General features: G+C 39.5%; 1 protein-coding gene across 1 annotated transcript in view; it reads left to right on the top strand.

The window, feature by feature from the left end:
• Positions 1–23,375, top strand: part of PRDM6 (PR/SET domain 6) — a 208,814-nt gene that overhangs the window by 12,511 nt on the left and 172,928 nt on the right. Inside the window, exon 3 of the mRNA XM_068271662.1 lies at positions 14,388–14,695. Coding sequence (XP_068127763.1) covers positions 14,388–14,695 — 308 coding nt within the window. The remainder of the gene's footprint in view (positions 1–14,387; positions 14,696–23,375) is intronic.

Raw genomic sequence — 23,375 nt, 5'->3', positions numbered from 1 at the left:
CTTGCAATGGGCAAGGCACAATAACTGCAGCAAGAAGCACAGTAGTCGAAGATTGTAGACAAAGGTCATGTCCCTGTCCCTAGTTCTCTGTCTGTAGCTAAGTACTCATTCTTTTTATAGTAATCCTACAATGATTTTGTTGCACTTGTATAGAACTTGTTTAATATAAAACATAAAAATAACATAGGACCAGTATCTTCTTGATGTTGATCTTTGCTCAACCCTTTGCACCCCAGATTTGATGTAATATTCATCACATTACTACCACCGTTAGCTTTGTACTGCTTGATGCAGTTCAAAGCTAATGGAGCCACTGATTAAAGGGATACTTAAGGCTCAGGAAAAAAATGAGTTTTACTCAGTCCCCTGCAGCTTTATTTAACAAACCTACTATCTGTGCTTAACACATAATCATATCATATAAACATATCACTCGAGGATCCAACTTGTTTCAAATTGCTGTATTATTGCACAAAACAATCAATCACATACAATACAAAAGATCCCTCAGTATTGCACAACCCTATAAAAATGGAGCACTGGTCACCTCCTAACCCATTCACCTATTCCCCATATATGTTTCTGAGCTTAAACACCTCCTAATAATCTAGCTAGTGTATCTTCCTATGCACCTAGTCCAAACCATGCCCTGGAAATGGCACAAGGATATATATCCATTTAAAGTCCACTGCAGCTGTCCCGTCCCCACGCAGTCTCCATCAGTTCCTCCTGGCCCCACTGGCAGCCACTTCTGGTTTCGGTGGCAGGCTGGGGAACTGGCCACAATAGCAGTATAGAGAGCGCTATTGCGGCCAGGTAAGCAAATAATCACTCGTGTTCCTAGGCCTGTCGGTGCTTGTTGCCGAAACCGGAAGTGGCTGCCGATGGGGCCAGGGGGATCTAATGGAGACTGCATGGGTACCAGACAGCTGCAGGGAGCTGGTGGAAGCCCCAGGTGAGTAAAACTCATTTTTTTCACGAGCCTTAAGTGTCCCTTTAAGCACTGCAACTTCAGTCCTTACATGTTTCTTCTCACTTTCTTGGATAAAGAACAGCTTTTTCCAATCAATATTCGATTAATAAAAGCATTTGATTTTATAATAGAAAGGTCCTTTAATTACAATATATTTTTATTCAATTGAACGTATTGAATCTAACATTTAAAGGGAGCCTGAGGTGAGAGGGATATGGAGGCTAACATGTTTCTTTCCTTTTAAATAATGCACATTGCCTGGCTGTCCTACTGATCCTCTGCCTCTAATACTTTTAGCCAAAAACCCTGAACAAGCGAGCAGATCAGATGCCTATGACAAATCTGACCAGATTAGCTGCATGCTTGTTTTAGGTGTGTGATTTAGACCCTACTGACAGAAAGATCAGCTAGACTGCCAGGCAACTGGTATTGTTTAAAAGGAAATAAATATGGCAGCCTCCATAGGTCTCTCACCTCAGGTTCCCTTTAGGCTTCTTGCACACCAAGACGTTGCATTAGGTGGCACGTTAAGGTCGCATAACGTGCACCTAACACAACGTATGGTGCTGCAAGAGCCGACGGTAGAGTGAGCCGCGTTAGGCGGCTCGAGTCCTATAATGTCTCCCAGAGTGGCGCTGATTGGCCAGCGGGACCACGTGATGCGGAGCGAGACACTCCGCATCACGTGGTCCCGCCGGCCAATCAGCGCCCGCCAGTGCAGTGAATATTAAGTAGCCATGTGCACGGCTACTGTAGCTGGCTCTCCCCGCCTCCTCCGCCCCCCACTGCGCATGTGCAAACAGTCTAACGCGGCTATAGCCGCTCCAACGCCGTAGCATGCTGCACTTTGCACAGAACGTGCAGCGTTACATGTAACGCAACGTGGGCTGTGTGAACAGCCCACTTGTGTTACATTGCTGTGCGTTGGGGGAGCGTTACAGGCGCACTAACGTGCGCCTGTAACGTCTTGGTGTGTAAGCAGCCTCAGTCAATGATGAACTTTAAAAGATCATGATTAGATTACTTGTCCTGTGTTTTGTACCCTAATTCCATGCAATGAAGAATTTAGCATTCAAAAAATCTTGAGAAAAAACGAAAACAAAAAAAAAACAAAAAAAAAAAACCCCACAAATTACTGCACTTGTATAGCTACAGCAACTTTCTCCCATGTGCAGTCTAGAGACAATTCCAGCAATGCTGTAGTGTATTTCAGATCTTGTATACCCAGGTAAATGGCAATACCTCTACATGTTTTTAGATGTGTGGAATGCCAGTGATGAAAATATATTACATCCATTATTGCTCAACAAGTAGTTCAGCTTTATTGTTCTGTCACTTAGATACTCAGGGCTCAGTTGGTTTATAAAAGCTTCAGTAAGGAGTGATGCCCCATGACTGGGGAAAAAACCCATCACGGTCTTCTAGCAGAAAATTGCATGAATGCAGTATCACCTTATTGGCCATCACTATGGAGTTTTATGCCCAGGTGGTAATCACCAACAAATAACTGGAGATGCTGCTTTGTAAACATGTGCTTTGTGAGGGAATACCATTTTAAAACATCACTGCAAGCTTAAATAAATAGTAAATTAATATTTTATTGTCCTTTAATTAAAAAGAAACAGAGTAACCCCTCAGGTAAGAGGAGCAAGTGAGCATGAGGTTCTGTCAGCTGTACAATACCAACTCGTATGGCTTTCAACATTTAAAGGTGGCAGTAAGTCAGCCCCCCTCCCTGCAAAGCACCATGGTTCCAATATTAAGAAAGTAGGGTCCCAGCCCTCACTTCCACCGCCTTTAAAAAAAAGAGAAGGGGTTTAACTGAATCAATCAATCTTGTCACACCTTAATAAGGAGGTGATGAAGTAACCCCCCATGATAATATCTAAAAGTTGTGTTTTTTGACCCCTTGCTTATTCACAAAGACAAAAAAGTAGAAAGTCCAATGCACTGTAAACCATGTTGGTTTTCCAAAGAATTCATCCTATCTTATTTTGTGTTCTGGCTTGATTGAATAATGACCACTTTCATTTACTCATTGTAGCGTGCTGACCAGTTGGTACATCCCTTATTAATGGGTAATGAGATACCACCTAAGCCCCCTAGTCATTAGCCATATATTGTTTTTAGAGAAAACAGGGATAGAAATGAGCCGCTTTGCCTTCAACGTTGAGACAAGGGTGCTTTGCAAAGGTCAAAGGATTTGCTGCCTCCTTATATGCACTGTTTTCCCGCCTCGCAACTTACCTTGCATGGCAAATGTAGGTGTTGATGAGGCTCTTGGGTGGTGGTCAGGAGCTTTACACTTTTTTATCTTTTAACTTTTCCAGAGTTCCACATTTGACAAAGTGCATATGCATTTCTGCACACAGCTTTGAAGACCATGTTTGGCAGGTGTCGGCCACAACATATTTAATTAAGAACAATATGACATTAGAAGGCCGCCCGCAATTGAGAGAGTGCAATGCTTTCTAAAGATTTTATAGCTGGAAGATAGACTACTGTTCAGTCCCTCCAAGTAGCATCTGGCGCTAACCCAGGAAGTCAACAGTGCAAATACTGTAAAAAAAACAAACAAAATAATTACTTTCAACGATAAATGCATACAAAAAAACAACTGTGAACTAGACCTTTACATTTTACCATGTGTCTCAGTGTTGTTAGGCCAGTGGCCAACATCAGTAAGCCCAGTAAGCACATCTTTCCCCTAAAGTCTTTTATCAGTCTAGTTTTAGCCATGTTCCAGGCCTCCCATACCACTTTTACGGACTAGGCCGCAAGCCGGGGGCTGGATTTTTGAGTGCAATCACAGGGGACTTCCTACCAATCCCCTCTAAGGACATAACGCAGGCAACCGAATCGTTGAGCAATGCAATTAAGTATGGTAGCTCCATTCACATAGCCCTTGGACAATCCCGCTGGTCCTCCTCTACTATGCTCCATGTGTATATGTATATTCTCTGCATCTTAACTGTATGTGTATGCCTACTCTATACTGCATGCCACTCTATGCATATTTTACTATATGTCCAGTATACTGTACCACCAATCCTGTATGTGCCAAAAATAATTCCGGGTACAACCCCCATTGTACTTGGAAAAATCAATGGTTCTGATTCTTGTTCAGATTCCCAGACTAAACAATCATCATACAATGAGCACGAGCAAATTCATAAACTTCCAGACACTGTCAAGGAAATTCTGTATTTCACACAGCCATATTATATTGAATAAAACCTTTAACATTTCTACATTAAAAAAGACTACTAATGAAAAATAAAAAACAAAGAAAACAATAGTGTTTCAAATGTAGTAATATCACAGTTCATAGGTTCAGTAGCTGATGAAATTCTTGAAGACTTCCAGGTTTGTAGCTTTGAAAAGGACCACTTGAAAAGATTAGATACTTCTGTTCAAAAGCCCTATCCATCCTTTCCCTCCACACTATAAAACAACAGATGCTCAATCATAATGGGCTAAAAGTCTGCATTTAGTAACTAGCGAGAATGATCCTAATCTCTTTATTTAATCTAGGCTTCTTGAATTAATGACAAACAATCTTTTCTACAGAGAAAAGCGCCTTAGGTCATGTTGCCTATAACTTATTACTGGTTGTGACCATTATTAAAATGCTGCTTGGTGAATGGAGCCATTTCTTTTCAGCATCCAGATTGCTGCGCTACAAGTTGCATAGAACTATGTAAATCAGAAAATGTTAACTCTATTAACAAGAGGACGAAAGCAGAGTTTTGCTGGTCGTCTAAAGCCAAAACAGTTGCCTATGTTATTGTCTCATAAAGTGGTAGCTTATATAAAACAGGATGGACTTCCGGCCCAAATACACGACTCAAGTCAGGGATAGTAAATTTGGTTTCCATGGGCCATGCTGCCTGATACCCAATGGGAAAGAAAAGAGACCCTAATAGTAAAATAGCAGCATTGAGCAAACAATAGAGTAAGAGACACAAGAAAAACAGAAAGAGAAAAGCATAACCAGAAAGAGATGTTTTACAGTCTAGTTTTTAATTAAATGCCTGGAAGTCAAACCTTCTGGTGAAAAAAAAAAAGTGTGTCCCTGTGAATATTGGTTTGTTTCTTATGTACCAGGAATGCATTCATTCTGGCTTTCACTTTGGCAATATTGATGGTAGGGTTTTTTTTATTCATCTCATCAGCAAGACTCAAAAAGCCAATTTGTTCTGTACAGCTTTTAGCTTCCTGATTTTTTGAAGTAGGGACTCCCAGGGGTTCTTCTTGATAATGGCATAGAATAGAGATTGTAACAAACCATATACCCTACTCCAGAGTCTAATGAGTTTGGGACACGTCCACCAGATGTGGAGCAAGGCTCCTGCCACCTTATATCCAAGGAAGCAGTTTAGATCTACTCCAGTGTGGATTTTGGAAATCCTAGTTGGTATAAGATACCAACCCATATGCAATACACTTTTCCTCCTGAGTTTTCTTCTAGAAGATAATTTTTCATCTTCTCTCTAAAATACTTTTTCAGCACTTTGCAACTGAAAAAGTAACACAACAAAAGGTAACAAGGACTATCAAAATTATTTGATAGAGTATTTTCTTGCTTTCCAGTGGTTTAAAAGCCATTATATTGTCAAGTTGTGAAACTATCACTGAGGAGAAAACTCAGGAAAAAAAGTAATTGCATATTGCCCACCATCTTGTAAGCACCGTAGAGGCTGATTCCATGATGTGCAGGTTATTAGAGCATTTTGGGTGTTTGTTTCATACTTCAACACAGTCATCCCAGCTTTAAAAAATTATTTTCCTTTTTAAAAAAAACTCATATGAAAATAAAAATCTAAACAACCAAAGTGGCATTTAGTACCTACAGTACCTGTGTGGAGTCCCTTCATCTCATAGCATAGAAGCCTACCTGGCATTCTCCCAGTCTACAGTCATAACATGCACTTTAGTCTTGTCTACATTGCTACTGGTGCACTTATGTATTACATTGTAGTAAATTATTTTGCACACACCACTTTACTCACATACATTGACATGCTTGGTTGCTCTTTGCACTATTATTTATATTAGTCTACACCAGGCTTTCTCAACCAGGGTTCCATGGAACCCCAGGGTTCCTTGAGGACTCTGCAGGGGTTCCTTGGCATTTTACCCCATCGTGGGGGAAGTATAATAGAGTACACTACAATAGGTGGTACTGTAACAAGAAGCAATAAATTGGGGGGTCAGGAGACAGTATAATGAGTGGCAGTGTAATAGGAGATAGTAAAATTAGCAGCCTAACCTTTTTAAAGACCATGCCTCCTAAAAAATAAATGTAGGGGTTCCTCGAGACCAAAAAATTGTTTGCAAGGGTTCCTTGAGATCCAAAAGTTATTTACAGGGTTCCTCCAAGGTAAAAAGGTTGAGAAAGGTTGGTCTACACTAATGCATTTGACTTACCAGGAGGCTCTTTCCATTGATATTTAAATTAGTTTGTGACCTGGTGGCCTGCAATTGACTGTACTATTACTTCTCATGTATGTTTATCCTGTGGAGTTTTGTCCTTGTTGCTTTTAATTGGTCTTAACTATGCCCTTGTTGTTGCAATAAAGTTTTGTTATTGCTATTGAAAGCTTTGCCATTCCGGTCATGCTTTGCTTGTTTTTCATATGCCAGTTTCTCAACCATACCAAAGCAGCAATCATGTGGTTATAGATAATGGCAGTTTGGTGCTGTTTGTTTTTTATCATGTCTGCCAGTAGTAAAGATGATGATGTGCAGGCTCATTGTGGATCAAACAATATGAACAAATTACATGGCGAATATCAATCATTTCTTGATCGCTCTTCTATTTTGTAACTTCTCACTTTACAATGTATTGATTTATTTTTTTTCCCTTTCCGCTAAAGTTCCTTTTCCTGATTCAAAACCTCTAGGAAAAAAATAAGTAAGATTTGTGAATCAACCCTATTGGTCCACACATTTGTTGCTTTTTCTGTGTACAGTAACCCTTTCTCTCATGGAAAGGAATTCATCCGTTTATCTACAGATGAGATGGAAATAAACTCAAAGCGTCTTGTCTATCTGCTTTTCTTCTGCTCTTGGTGGCAGTAACTTTTCTTCGGCTCTTGGTGACAGTAACTGGCATTCCCTCACTACGGTTTGGACTGAGCAAAGCATTGTTTACCAATTAAATGTCACTTGGTTAAATAGCATCTCATTATATAGCTGTCCTTGTGCTCTAAATTGCTAGTAATTTTGTATTCTCCCAGGACTTCCGTAAAGCGCATGACATGTATAGCATTTGCTATAGATGTTACTATCATACACACATAACATCCACATAGACTTCAGTTTAAACGGTTTCTGGTGGTCATTGACATCCACTGATTTGGGATGGTTAAGGCTTGGAAAATATTTTATGTTAGAATCATTTAAAATAGTATCACATGATGGTACAGCTGTCATGTGTGTTGGTATGGCTGTCACTTATGGATACTAGAGCCACACAAAACAACAAACACTGACTTCTGTGCTAAGGGAACTATCTATTTCTTGATGTTGGCTTTTTACGGACTCTCATCAAGCCCCCAATTATAGCAGTTTTTGTGTGCAGACACCTGTCACTAACAAGTACATTGAGAAGAGCAATGGATTTCACCAAGACTGCTCAACAGGACCCAGGGGAAGCACAGTGACATTTGATCACTATTGACCTGAGCCGGATTGAACAAAAGTGCTTCCATTTGCCATACATGTTGTCAGGAGAAGCCATTATTTTCAGCCATTGCAGTGGCAGGTCTCCGTAAGGGGTGTTAAGATCATTTCAGCATCACAGCGCATCTCATAATTGACAATCTTATACAATTCACACACACTTACATGCCCACATGCTTTGCTTATCTTTGGTGATGGTTATGTCTAGGAGAATGCATGAAAAAGCATGTGATTTGTTTGATCAGCTGATAAATTTGCAAAGCTCTGATTTGCTATGATCACATCCTACTTTAGCACATGATCATGACTAGCAAATCAGAGACTTACATCTCTACTACGTGGGTGTATGAGAACCACATCTTAGCAACCAAGAAAAGGCGCGCCGCTTGCTACACACACACACACACACACACACACACACACACACACACACGCACGCAATGTATCAGTCCCATTCTCTTTACTGCACACTCCTAATGGGAGTGTCTGTAGAGGTGCAGTGCCGGTGTTACAAATGTACAAAATGTTTACTAAACTAGACTTGTACTTTGGATTGGCCACTCCCTCGATACTGTGTTCACAGACAGGGAATGTGATATATAGTATGTTTATACACCACCAATGACATAGCATGTCAATCATTTATGAAGACAATTGTACTACATTTGACTGTAATTGTCAATACTTTTTGAACTCCTTATTTATGAAAGTAAAGAAAAGCTACCGTTTCTACTAGAGCTAAATTACTCCGCTTTCCTGCACATGAAAATGGATTGGCAGCCTGTTGAAATCAATAGGCTGCTTCCGATTTGTGTGCAGGAATAAAAAATAGTATCTGGTACATTTTTCCACACATCGCGTATGAATTCCCATTGCCCCGCATTGGCACAGCAGGAGAATCCAGATTCAAATTGGCAGTTGCATGGGTGCTGTGTTAGTCTACAAGACACAAGTGGCATTCCAATGGAAATGGGGCCTAAACTTTGCAACCATAGCTGCTATTTAATCCCTTTACTCTTTGGCAAAAGTCCAGCAAGTATTTTTCTTTTTTTATCAAACATGCCATATTTAAATTCAATATAAATATCAAACAGGTCCAATAAATTAATCATGAAAGATAAGATATGATGCTTAATATCACTTTTCTAGAGCAGATCACCACCAGACAAACTGATCATTTATACAAATGGGGAAAACAGCTTAATGACTTTCTAAAAAAAATGTTGACTCTGAAAAATAAGCACCTCTGGAAAAATGTCCAGTGTTTATAAATAGACCTCGTGTACATATGTCATAGTCTTCCAAAGTCTGCATTGTTTACTAACAAGTGACCTAAACTTCATCTGAATGTCTGTATTTTCTACCTGTCAGAGGAACAGATAACTGTCATTTGGCTCTGGCCAACATCTCACTTTAGGCTTGGCTTGGATTCCTGTCTTGTGTGTTATCTATAATCCTTACTGTCTCTGGTGTATAGTTCCATTTTACTAAAGGGTAAAAAAAACTGACGTAACAAAGGGGCATAACATAGAAAAAGGTAGAATTGTTTATTAGACTTTGATTTTTAGTGATACTGGCTAGTGTGGCAAGCATTAGGTCCATTAGATCCACTGGCCGTCAATGGCAGATATTAGTTTTTAAAATCTGTTGACTGCAGACCTCAAGCCAAAGTAATAAGGCGTGAGGATGTATGTGCACTAGTTAAGACGAAAGAGCCTTGTGTGACTGAAACTATCAAGAAACAGACAATCAACATCCAAACTTGTATTTTACAGTACTGTATCGTTTGCAGGCTAATGTATCTAATAATATTCAGTCATTTCACTCAAGTATTTACAGGGGCAGTTGGCCCATGACGTCAAGTGAAGCAATTGTGTAGGACGGCATGGTCCCTGGAGTGGCATTTCCGCTTATACCCCTCCCCCCACAGCCACCGCTCGTCCCCCACTCCCCCGCTCATGTTACCTTATGAGCTGGCTGGCTGTGGTGGGGGAGGGCCAGGTCAGCAGGAGGGGGTAGCAGCGCAGGAAGGAGAAGCAGGCACTCAGTGGTGGGGAGGAATGCCAGACCCCCCCTCACCTGGAGCTTCCCCTTCCCTGCTACCCCTCCACAGCAACGTGAGTGTGGCAGCGGGAGGGGAATGGCAATCAATGGCAGCGGGTAGAGAATGAATTACTCACCTTCGCATTCCAGGCGACGGAAGCACTGCATGCGTGCATGCCTCCAGGTCTCCTCCTTCAAAGCCGCCCACTGGGTACTACATACTGTACGCAGTGGGCGGCATTGAAGGAGGAGACCTGGAGGCATGTATGCAACGCTTCCGACGCCTGGAATGCAGAATCGGAGGTGTAAAGAACTCAACTAGGACCTGTCATCCAAGAGATCGCACCCTGCTCCTTGCTGGGCGACAAACATTATAAATGTGTACTCAGTCTAACTTTTAAGTAGAGTTGGTGTTCGAATTCAAGTTGTTGAAATTTGGAAACCCAAATTTACTTGTCACCATACTTCAGCACCCAAACAAGTGGACATGGTCAGGGGGAGTTCACTTATCTGCACTTTACATTGTGCTTCACGTGAAATGCAAATAAGTGAACTCTTCCCCAGCCCTGTCCCTATATCTGGGTGCTGAAGAAGTGGTGACGAGCGAATTCGGATTTTGACGACCCCAATTCAAACACCAACATTACTTTTAAGCATGGAAAGTAATGCACTCAGCTAGTTCAAACTATTTTGTTATAAGTAGTGCAAGATATGGAAACCCTGTGAGTATGAGGTTTGCGAATGCTGCAAAATAAGGTACCCGGTTTATAACCATAAAGCACTTTACTGTTAGCACTGCAAGAACAGAAATCCCTTCTTAAAACATCAGCAATTAAATGACATCACTTCCAGCACATGTTCCAAAAAAGTAATAGAATTAATGCACTACTTCAGGGAAATGTGGAGATGCAGCATGGTAGCATAGTGGATAGCACTCTCACCATGCTGTGCTGGATCCACCTGTTCAAATCTCATTCAGGGTAACTTCTGCACGGAGTTCATATGTTCTCCCCAGGTCTGTGTAGGTTTCCTCTCACCTCCAAAAAACCACACAGATAAGATAATTGGCTTCCCCCTAAATTGGTCATAGACTACAACTTACATATGACTTCGGTAGGCAGGGATTCGATTGTGAGCTTCTCTGAGGGACAGTTAGTGACAAGTCTATATATACTCTGTAAAGCACTGTGGAAGATGTTGGTGCTATATACATACTAAAATAATAATAATACTCAGTTCATTTCTTTATATCTCACTGGGCAACAGAGGAATCCAGAGTCACTGCAGTAGAGCTCAGAGGTAGCCTTATTCCTGGTCATGGACTTTATTTCAGAAGGACTAATGCTTACCTAAGTTTACCTTGAGCACCTGTACTACCCAGCCCATGAAATGTACTTGTGCTTGTGCAGGCATCCACATATAGGCAAGCAACATTATTCCAGCAATCTAAAGTAAACACTGCTCGCCTTAGCTGATAGTGTAAGCTCCTCGTCTGCAAATCAGGCCAACCATTTCACCGAGCAACAGGTCTCCTTGTGATCAGAAAACTTCACAACCACATTGATCTCAACCAGTACAGCTGTGTTTTCCTGGAGCTTCCGCCACACCAGTTTGCTAGTCAATACCAATTTTATTTATTCTGCTATCCATCACTATATTAACCTCCTACTACATTCTTCCCAAAACGCATATGTACACACAGGGGCCAACAGTGACAGCAACGAGACTTCTCAAATACAAAATCACTGTCTGCAAAGATTTGTGGGATGGATGACTTTTCTATTACATGTGTAGACAACATGTCTCCAGGAAAACCATCAATAACAAGGAATTTATACAGTAGGAACCTAATTAAATTCAGTGGAACCTCATTCTTTACAGAAATCTACTCCTTAATGTCTGTAAACTGCAGCAAGAAGCCTAGCATTACTTTTCAGCATCAGATTTATGATGTTACATAATATCATGCAACCATGTTACACGTTCTCCACTTTCCTCCATGTAGCAAACATAAGGATACATTAAATATTTAGTCTGGGATTACTTCAAATGGCTGAAATGCACTTGATTAAAAGCAAATTGGAAAGTATTTGATAAATATTATCAGTGCTATGCACGGACGCATATCTTTGATATATTAGCTATTACATTTAAACTCCATTGCTGAAAACGATCTGTATAATTTCAGTTGACCTAAGTGCATGACTTGGGTATGTCTGGTTACTTCAACCTTAGAAAAACAGAAACCTTTTATAAGAAAGTCATGAACCTTAATGTATTTTTATGCAGAAATTAGTATGTGTTTGAGAGAAGTTCAGGAAAATACCTTAAAGGAAATCTAAAGTCTAAAAAAAAGAAGCAGTTTAACCTACATGGGGCTTCTTTCATTCCTCTGCAGTCATCCTGTGCTGGCGCTGTCCTTCCGTGACCCTCCAGCCAACAGCGGTGACCCCCTCAAAGCTGGAGGGCCACACATCCCCGTGCATGGCAACGTTCTGCACATGTGCAGTAGAGGTAAATCACTACTGCACATGTGCCGAACACTCCCAGTAACTGGAGTGCTATCAGGGTTCGTGTGGCTTTGACCCATGCATGCACAGTAGCCAGCAACTGGCCACGAATGTCCAGATGTTAAGGGGTTGCCGCTACTGGAAGGAAGGTGCAGGCACAGGACGACTGCAGGGGGCTGCATGAAGCCTCAGGTAAGTTAAACTGCTGTTTTTAGACTTAAAGAGAAACTCCGACCAAGAATTGAACTTTATCCCAATCAGTAGCTGATACCTCCTTTTACATGAGAAATCTATTCCTTTTCACAAACAAACCATCAGGGGGCTCTGTATGACTGATATTGTGGTGAAACCCCTCCCACAAGAAACTCTGAGTACGTACTCCTGGCAGTTTCCTGTCTGTGAACCTTGCTGCATTGTGGGAAATAGCTGTTTACAGCTGTTTCCAACTGCCAAAAAAGCATGCAGCAGCTACATCATCTGCCAACAACCTAGCACAACCTACCTGGCACCCTTCTGCCCCTTCACTCACTAAACACTGAAGGTGGACTGAAGTCCCAACCCGGGATACACCAGTGCCGAGAGAGATGCAAAGATTGGCCGGATGGATGGTCTATAGGACAGCAAACCCTCTATTTGGCTGAGCTGCAGCCAGACACTCTTATACACCACCCATACTGCCTGCTTTCCCATCTAGATCTCTCGGCTCCCTCTGCGGTGAGGTCAGCGCATCATGGATGCAGTCATGAAGAGCTTTGTCTCCAGCCTTATTTAAAAAGTTTAAAACATTTTCTTCTAAGGAACATTTTTCTTTAAAAAGAAAACCTACACTAGCAAGTTAGAAATGTTGGAATAAACTCTGGTGGCACATTGCTAAACAGAATGTTGAAATAGTTGACTTATGCTAATCATATAGATCTGTTAAGTAGAAACACTGAAGCATTGATCTCAAGCCTGTAAAGCTGAATTATGTATTATTGTATACTTTAAATCACTTGGCACCAGAGGCGGGACAAGGTCCTCCAGCACCCAAGGCTGAGACACCAAAGTGCGCCCCTCCATCCCTCCCACCCCAGCCATCACACACTGATTGCTATTAGACTAAGAGGGCCACAGGGCCCACAACCTCCCCAACACCTTAATCTCTAGTTATCTGGCTTGCAGTCACTGCTATGTATCCCCTTTTCTTATTTCTGTCTGCTTCAAACACAATTAGGAATGACAGCTGAATGAATTGTGCTCCCCCTCCTACACTGCGCCCTGAGGCTGGAGCCTCTCCAGCCTATGCCTCAGCCCGGCCCTGCTTGGCACTTCCGAATAAAGGAAAATAATACCATATTAATACTAATACTAGGGATAAAAAAATCAAATGCTCTAATTTAATCATTTAAATCATCAACATTGCCCATATGCTACACAAAAAGCACTGTTGAAAGTAGGTGTTGAAAGTTCTTCGGAATAAAAATTCCTATACCTTTCAAATAGCTTGTTACATGAATAATGTACATGGTGCCTTTTCCGCATAATGCCTTATGATAAACAGGCATACACAACTCTTTGCTCCTAAAAACTATCCTTACACAGAGGGAAAGTTGCAGCAATAAAAAGAGCTTCACTACTACTTGAGATAAAAAAGTATCCCTGATGCCTCCCAGTGAAGACAGCAAAGCAGCAGCACAACGTCCTCCATACTTTTAAACCCATCACTGCTCCCAGCTGGCAGTCACCAATGCTTTGATCCAAGTGTTAGCAGTTCCTATCCTTCCTTGGTTGTAGCGGGAGTTCTGGCTTGTGCATCCTGGCACCTCCCTCTGGTTGGCGGATGAGTGAAAAGTCTTTCTAACCTGTGCAGGGAGGTAGGAGGGACAAAATAATGCACTCCACTGCAATCTCACACTTCATTGATTAATTTTTTTACAAACAGTTTCTTATTTATCAAACAAAGTTTTTCTGACCCAGGTTTCAGCCCAAAATGCCTTCATCGGGGGTAGAGATTAATTAAATGACCTCACAAAGTTATTTGATGAACTTTTACTCCCTGATGTTGGCAATGTTGAACTCATTCTAATAAAAACTGTTAATTGACTGGCGGCCATTTTTTTATGTTTTTCATACATGAGAGTCCATCATAATAGCTAAGCATACACAGAAATTTTCTTTTTGCTTTCTTATTACAGGCTGTGATATGTGTGCAGATAATCGGAATGGAGAATGCCCCATGCATGGACCTTTGCATTCACTGCGACGCCTTGTGGGCACTAGTAGCACTGCATCTGTGGCACCTCCTCCTGAAATACCCGAATGGTTGCGTGACCTTCCAAGGGAGGTGTGTCTGTGTACCAGCACTGTGCCAGGTCTGGCATATGGCATCTGTGCAGCTCAGAGAATCCAGCAGGGCACCTGGATCGGGCCTTTCCAAGGGGTACTTGTGTCTCCAGACAAGGTACAAACAGGAGCTCTGAGAAATACGCAACACCTCTGGGAGGTAAGTAACACCTCTACTTTTTAGTTAAAATGTTACAAATATGTGCGGTATATAAAATATGCAATTTAATCTGGTCATGCATACTGAATTGAATTAAATATAGTATATATAGCTGACTATGTTTTGTAGACACTGGTAAGAAGTTCAAGTAAGCGTACAAACCTTTGAACCATAAAAATATTAACTCATAATAATACTGTGCAACAAAAGGGTCCAACGTTTCTCAATTCTACTGAGCCACAAAGGGTTGAATATTTATCAATTATATCAATCTACTAAAGATTGAATGTTTATTGATTATACCAAGCCAAAAGGTTTAATTTTTTATAAATTTTACTGTGCCACAAAGGGTTGAATGTTTATCAATTATACCGTGCCATATAAGGTTGAATGTTTATCAATAATACCGAGCCCCAAAGGGTTGAATGTTTGTCAATTATGCCAACCAACAATGGTCCTTATTCAATCTCCTAGGAGATAATTTAAAATCTTATGTTTAAAATAACTTTTCAGCACTTTGCAACTAAAAAGTGCCAAAAATCAGGTTATAAAAGTACTGTCAAAATTATTCCATTTTCTTACTTGTTTAGGGCTTAAAAGGCATTCTATAGAAAAGGTATAAAAATATCAACTAGGAGAAAACTCTTTGAATAAAGGTCGTTGGCCCATTACTTTTTTTTTACTAGTTGGTATTTTAAAACCCTGTTACAGAATCCCCTTTAAACCACCAGCAAGCAAGAAATTGCTCAAAATAATTTTGATAGTACTTTTTCACCAATTTTAGGAACTTTTTTTCAATTGTAAAATGCTTAAAAGTTATTTTACAGAGAATATGAAAATTATCTCCTAGGAGATAACTCAGGAGAAAAACTTAATTGCATATGGGCCAACGTGTAGGATGTCTGTTGTTGTGGAAATCATAGTAGGGTTAGGTTTGAGGGCACTGTTTTGGAGAGCATGTGCAAATTTAAAACAAACCTTTAACACACTACAATTCAAATTAAGCCTGTGATGTAAAAATACAAAATCAAATGTTACCTTGATTGAAAATTGTGTGGTAGGATGATATGATAACATGTTCCAGAGATATAGGCTGCTGAAGTTATACACGTTTTGACCTTTTTCTTTGTTAATAACCAAGAGTGCTACACAAGTCATTTTGTAAATGAACTATTATTAACAAATAATACAGAACAACCCTTTTAAGAATGTTTGTCAAGCAATGCTAATCACCAGTGAAAACGTATACAAATTAAAACTAAATTGAACAAAAAAAACAAAAAAACAACCAGACTCAAACAACAACAAAAAAATACATATGTATTAGAAAGTCTAGATAATAAATTCCCAGGAAGGGCAGGAATTCCATTAAAATACAACAATGGGTGCATCAATACACAACTGAGCACTGACTGATCAAGGGGTTATATGAGACCTACCAAACATAGATACACCACTTTAATCACTGGCAGTTCCAGTTCTGTATTGTTTAATTTATAGACTGACCAATATGACCCACATGTTTTGCAACCACAGGCCAGCTTCCTCAGATGGTTGAGCAAAAATATTTTCTTTTTTATAAAAAACATTTAGACATGATCTCCAAAGCAGATGATTTATAAATTAGTATTTATAAATCAGTAGTTAAATATACAAATTAATTGGAAATGGGTTGTGCAGTGGTCTCATGTTCAAAGTACCTCACTGCTGTATATACAACCAGTGCACACACTTTCTCATTTACTAGGTAGATTAAGTTTCTTGTGATTCACCACTCTTCTTAGCTTGTAACTGAGTAAGTTTTTAAACTTTAATTTTATTGAAAAATATTCAGCATATTCCAAGTATAACTAGGAATAAGGAATACAAAAGAACATAAGCCTAAGGGCAAAATAGATTGGAAAAACTGGAATAAAAAAAAAAAAAAACATAAGGAAAAATGAACTGTTTCCAGGCACTGGGAGATAATTAACTGTAGGGTACAAATGCCTGATTGTAGGCGTGTACAAATGCCTGATTTCTTCAAATGACAGGTCATCAGACCCGCCTGCGGGGCAGCTGTTCTGACGGACGACAGTTTCCCCATGTGTAAAGTCTGTTGGCAGGCTGATAAGGCTGGTTTTGACTGATCTGCCGAGCGGATGCCCAGGCCAAGGCTACAAAGTGCAACAACCTGCAAGATGATCAGAATATTATTGGATAAAGGACCAAAAAGACCAGAGGCACCAGGAGCTAAGGAACTCCTGACCCAGGAGTTGAATTCCTGACCTCATGCTACACAGGCAGAGGCAGTACCTCATGCCACAAGGAGATTTTAATCAACACCCCAGCTGCCAGACATAATTGCCCATGCTGTCCTGATCTGGGAGTTGAACCCACAACCTCATGCTTGGTAGGCAGAACCAGTATGTCTGGACAATCTCAACTAGCTTGGATATTTCTGAAATCCTAAACATTAATGCACTCCTGGGGAGTGGAGCACCCTTTCAAGATTGGGCCAACAGGGACTTAGCAGCATTACATGCTTGAGCTATAAATGCATTACAAGGCTTAAAAAACCTTAGCATAAATCTAATGTACTAGTATTTGCTGGTGCATAACTGAGTAGTTTTTGTGGAAATGTTCTGATTGTCTGTGGACCCACTGAGAGAGCTGGACATTGGCCAAACAATGTATAAATTCATATTAAACAGAACATGAATTAATGAAGCTGGAACTGGCTGGATCCAATTATTTAGGCATCTTATCTATAATTACAAGATTTCATATGACCCTATGTTTGCTGGCGTCTAATTGTGTATTTGTACTATTAATATCCAATAGGCATGCCTATTGGAGTATTTTCTATGAATTTGCAGTTTTATAATGAAAGTGTTATTTTAGAATACATATGATTCTGATTCTGTTTTTGAATTGTTATACACATTTTGGTTGTGGCTAATACTGCTTCAGGGACACTTGTTTGGCTTGTTAGATACTGTTGTCAGTAAGTGAAAACTCACCTTGTCTTATGTGCAGTTTGATCTTATTCTTAAAAATGACCTTTACAGCATTGCTATATGATCAGTGTGTGGTCGCTAACGGGCCCTGATCTCCCCTGTTGCTGAACCACTGACTTTATTTTGTAAATTTTCTATGTTATTTAATCATTCATGGTGTGTGGTTTTGTATATTGAATGGGAATGATATCCATGCCGAGGTTAAATGCTACGACAGAGAATTGAGTTTATAGAGCTGAAGACACAGCTAAATTCTTAGTTCCCTTGAGTCTGACATTGAACTCTGAAGCAGCTCAGTGGAAAATCTATCTTCTTATCAGGCATGCTAACATTTTGTTTATTGCTTTACGCTGACTTGTGCAGTCCAGACTATCTCTGTGTTTAAATGGATATGTATACTTTTATCTGCTTCCTTTCACTGAATGAATCTGTTTGAGCCATAAATGTATGAAATACATCATAATATTCCCCAACTGTACACATGTGAATAGAATACATTTATATATTACATTTAAATATTTAATGAGGTTGTCTTTTGTTATTTGACTTCACCTGCATTTGATGAAATAAATAATCAGTCTAGATTAATGAAGGGAATGCATCGCATGTACCAAAGATTGTTGCTTAACCACTTGAGGACCATAGTGATTAACCCCCCTAAAGACCAGGCCTTTTATAATGAAAATGGCCACTGCAGCTTTAAGGCCAAGCTGCAGGGCCGCACAACACAGCACACAAGTTATCCCCCCCCCTTTTCCCCCCACCAACAGAGCTCTCTGTTGGTGGGGTCTGATCACCCCCAGGTATGTTTGTTTGTTTACAAACAAACATTTTCTGTGTAATTTTTTTAATACATTTTTGTTTTTTTTCCCCTCTGCGCATTACTCTCCCACCCTCCCTCCCCCGTCTGCCTATCACAGCGATCGGCTGTGATAGGCTTCAGCCTATCACAGCCGATCGCTTCTGAGTCCCCCACGGGGACAGCCGTGTCACACGGCTGTCCCCAGTGCAGCGCTGCTACTGATTGCAGCTTTGCACTATGTAAATAGACAGCGCCCCTCAAGCAGGCATCTCCTGCTTGAGGGGCGGAGCTCCGCCCCTCAAGCAGGAGATGCGCGCGCAGCCTGCGCGCGATCTCCTGCAAATCCCAGCCCCAGGACTTTACGCCAATCGGCGTTAGGCGGTCCTAGGGCCGCCACCGCGGCCACGCCCATTGGCGTGACGCGGTCGGGAGATGGTTAATTTGTTGGGTTTAGCACAAAAAAGTAATGTTTTATTTTTTTAAACATGAAATAATACACATTAAACTGCTGATCAGACTGGTAGGTCTGTGAGCAGAAGATTTTGCTATGCTGTGCATAAAAAAAAAAAAAAAAAAAGAAGAAACAAAACCTTCTTACATTACAAAAGCAAAGTCTCCAGACTTGGAGAACTTGGCCCTACTATTTTCTAATGAGCTATCTTGTTTTTAAGCATTCAAATAGGGATGTTACAAGAGCTTGTAAAGCTTGCTGGTCACACCAGCAGGTGCTGCTCTAAAATACCATATTTTAATTAGTAATATTTAGTATTTTCCTAATAACAAAATAGATTTGGAGCTCTAAATCTAAGAAAAAAAGCACACATGAAAAAATGCAATCTCTTTAAGGTGTTTATATTACTATTCAGTCTTTATTCAGTGCCTATATCTTTCACAGCGCTGTACAGAGTATATTGTCTTGTCACTTAAAGGACCACTATCGCGAAAAAAGTAGGCAGTTAAAATCTGACAGAACTGACAGGTTTTGGGCCAGTCCATCTCCTCATGGGGGATTCTCAGGGTTCTTTGTTTTCAACAGAATTTCCTGAACAGCAGTTGCATAGTCTAACTGACAAAATAGTATGCAAGTGACTAGGGAGGCTGGCTGGTATCTTACTATTTTGGCAGGTAAACTGCTGTTCAGGAAATGCTGTTGAAAACAAAGAAAACCTTGAGAATCCAGCATGAAAAGATGGACTGGCTAAAAACCTTTTGGTCCTGTCAGATTTTAACTGCCCACTTTTTTAGCGATAGTGGTCATTTAACCGTCCCTCAGAGGAGCTCACAATCTAATCTCGCAATTTGACTAGCCACAACTAAAGGGCTTACTTTTTTCTTTATTCAGATAATTTGAATAATGCTACTATAGCTGTATTGTGCATCTATGAAGAAGAAATTTGACTGACCTAATGGGATTGAACTGAAGTCAGAAAGAGAAAACATTGAAATATAAAGTCTTCGTAATAATAATGTTTAAAAAAAATACCCCTCAGAATGTGTTATAAAGATTGCAGCATGCATATTGCAGTCACAGTGTTTTGCTTCTGGACATCTCTCTGACATTCTGACTTAATAGCTTTTTGCTGTAGTCTATCATTAACAATGAACATCTGCATTATCATTGCTCCGAAGTGATTTCTCTCAGCAACTCCTATTTACACTTAGCAGCTGACAGCCCTCCTCTAAACCTCTTTCAAAACAAGTTTTATTTTTAGCTACTAAGAAGATGAAAATATTTTGTTTTCTGCAGTTTTGCTACAAACGGTGTGAATATAATTTTTTCTTGCTCTGACCGGAGGTTGGCTAAATGGGCAACACTTTTGGAAATATTAGCTGTTACTTAACATACAACAGGCTTTTGCATACCTCCATCACAGTTGGGATAGAATAATAAACAGATGATTTTTTTGACAATTATTTTCATTAACAAAAAGAATAGAAAGATTAAAGATTCATGTTTTTTTTGATATCCTCTGATGTACATGTATGTTTGTTTTGATTGTGACCTTGTGTTTATTATCTTGGTATGACCTCTTTATAGCTGCTGGTCCTGGCAATGGTGTCGGAAGTTTAAAAGCAGAGGAGCTGAGCTCACAAAAATGATAAGCTTTAATATTGAAAATGATGTGGTAAAAATAAATTAACAAAAATAAATCAAACATAATTCAAATGGTGTTATTAACTAATTCTCAGTCAGTGTATATCTGCTGTATTTTGCACATATACATGTTCGCAGAAACTGTGTTGTGCCCAATCTGGCTATTATGAATGTGATGATCTTCATGCCTATGGGTATCAGTAGATACTGCTTTCTGGCTACTTCTTCTTCTTTACAGGGGAATAGCCGATCATGTGTATTTTACTTTATTAGGAAGTCACAATTAATAGTGTGATGGGCTACTTACTTAATCTAAACCATTAAAGTGCCTGTTCCTGATTGCCTGTTAAGATAATAAAGATTTAATAAAATAATAATGTGCTGGTCAGATTGTTCCCATACACCGGCTAATGCCCTGAGCTGTGTTTAGACTGCACTATAATAATAATAAAACACTTAAAATGGTTGATTAACAAAAGCGTAGAAATCTCATAGGACCACAGAAAGTAAATAGAGAACAAATTACTATTTTATACTTTGATCAATGGGCCTTATTATTTGTTTTGTAGAAATGAAACTCTGTAGTATTATTACTCACAGCAGCACTCATTTAATAAAATATTCATTATTAGGATAAATGTTCTTTCAGTATTATGCTCTTGTAAGGCAGCATAGGTTCCTTTATAATGTGTTCGCAATAATGAGTTTGTCCGCTGAAATGGTTAACATTTAGACAGTTACATTATGCTGTTTGTTTTACAAATGAATGCTGCAATTGTTGAAACATATGGCCGCCCCGTATTCCCAATAGTTACAGTAACATTAGTGGGAGTTACTATTAGGCGGCATGAGCTAATAATTCCACACTCTGATTTATACAACTTATAGAAGCACCCGAGAGGCCATTCTTCATCTCATTACACTAATAGTGAAATAAATGTGGTTTATGCATAAAACAGCAGTCACATCAAAGCTCATGAAAACACTCTGCAACAAGTTCTAATGGTACGATAAAATTGCAATACAAGACACAACTTCTAAAACTTTGCATAAGGTGTAGATGGGCGACATGCCGGAGTAAATGCTTCAAACTTTACACTTGTTCTGTCACAATCCCTTATTTTAGGTGTAGCGATGTGGGAAGTATTTAAGCAAATTCTGAATTTTCTTTCTTAGGACCTCAATACCAAAATTTTAACTTTGAGTTAAATAGATGTTTTTTATATCATTTTAAAAGTATATAGTTAAAAACATTTTAAAAATTTGATTTTTTTAAAGATTTTTTTTCCAACGTAATATTTAAGTCATATTTCCAAATAGACATGTTAGGTAAAGATACAATTCCAGATATTAAAATTTTCACTAGCTGAAATGTTATAAGCATTTCTGCAGAGAATATTTTCCACTGGGGGAACTTTGGTTCTTACTTATTTAAATATTTTTGATTCTAGAATCTAGACAACCAATTATGCACAAGAAAAGTTGAGAAAAGTTTATGGTTGTTTTTAACATCCTATAATCGGGTTGAATGTTTGAAACAGAAACAAGAGAGGATTTGCTTAAAAAATTTAAGAAATATACAGCCAGTCCCCTACTTACAAACAGGTTCTGTTCCAGTAGGTTGTTTGTAACTTTCAATGTGTTTGTAAATCAAGTAATGTATTACTCATAAAGGTAGATGTGGATAACTGATAACTTTGGACTTGATTGATTAAGACAAACAGGGCCATATGCAATTCACTTTTTCACCTGCGTTTTCTCCTAGGTGATATTTTTAAATTTGTCAATAAAATGCCCTTTAAGCCACCAGCAAGCAAGAAAATACTCAAAATAATTTTGATAGTACTTTTGCACTTACTTCTCAGTACTTTTTCAGTGGAAAAGTACTGGAAAGTTATTTTAAATAGAAGAGGAAAAATTATCTCCTAGGAGAAAACGTAGGAGAAAAGTGGAATTCCATATGGGCCACAGTATAAATTATGTTTGGAGCCGTTTTCAATGTACTTTTAACTACTTACAACAGTTTATGCAATAGTGTAGTATGTAACAACAAAAACATGCCATAACAAAAAACAATACAGTACATTTTATAACATGAGTACAGCTTTGTGTGCATGAGATGTTCGTAACTCAAACCATTTCTAAGCAGGGCACTATCTGTGCTAACCTTTATAGCAAATCACATGCATAGATATTTAAAAAAAAAGGGTAGCTTTTCTGCACATGATTTGATATTTGAACCGGCAAATCTCCTTTGGTAACCCACTTCCATGCAGTAGTAAAATTACATTTCTGCTCTGTTAAGTAGTCTTACCTGTATGAGCATTATATCATATAGGCAATGTAGAAATGGTAACAACAGCTGAAATCGGTGAATGTGGTGAACACTACTTTGGCACAATACATTCCTTGCAGCTGTGAATTGTAAGCACACAGACCTGTATGAAGGAAGAATTGGACCAAACTGACCAAAAAATAAATGGGCCCATACACTGGTCGATTTTAGCAATCGATCGGCGGCCAATTCAACCGCTCTGATCGAATCGGCTAGAAATTGATGCAGCAGGAAGCATGATTGATTGGCTGACCGATTGATTTCAGGATGATTTCGATCGATTTGCTCGATCGGTCTGGATGGAAAATCTAGGTCGATCGGCTACTGGCAGCAGATCAATGGCCCATAGAGTTGCATTGGATCGAATGGTGTAATAATGCATTTCGATCGATTTTCAATAGATTTCATTCTGAAATCTATTGGAAATCTGTTCCATCAGATAGATTCTT

Source organism: Hyperolius riggenbachi, chromosome 1, assembly GCF_040937935.1.
Source record: "Hyperolius riggenbachi isolate aHypRig1 chromosome 1, aHypRig1.pri, whole genome shotgun sequence".
In the NCBI taxonomy this organism is placed as follows: Eukaryota; Metazoa; Chordata; class Amphibia; order Anura; family Hyperoliidae; genus Hyperolius; species Hyperolius riggenbachi.
This window is presented reverse-complemented; position numbering and strand designations above follow the sequence as displayed.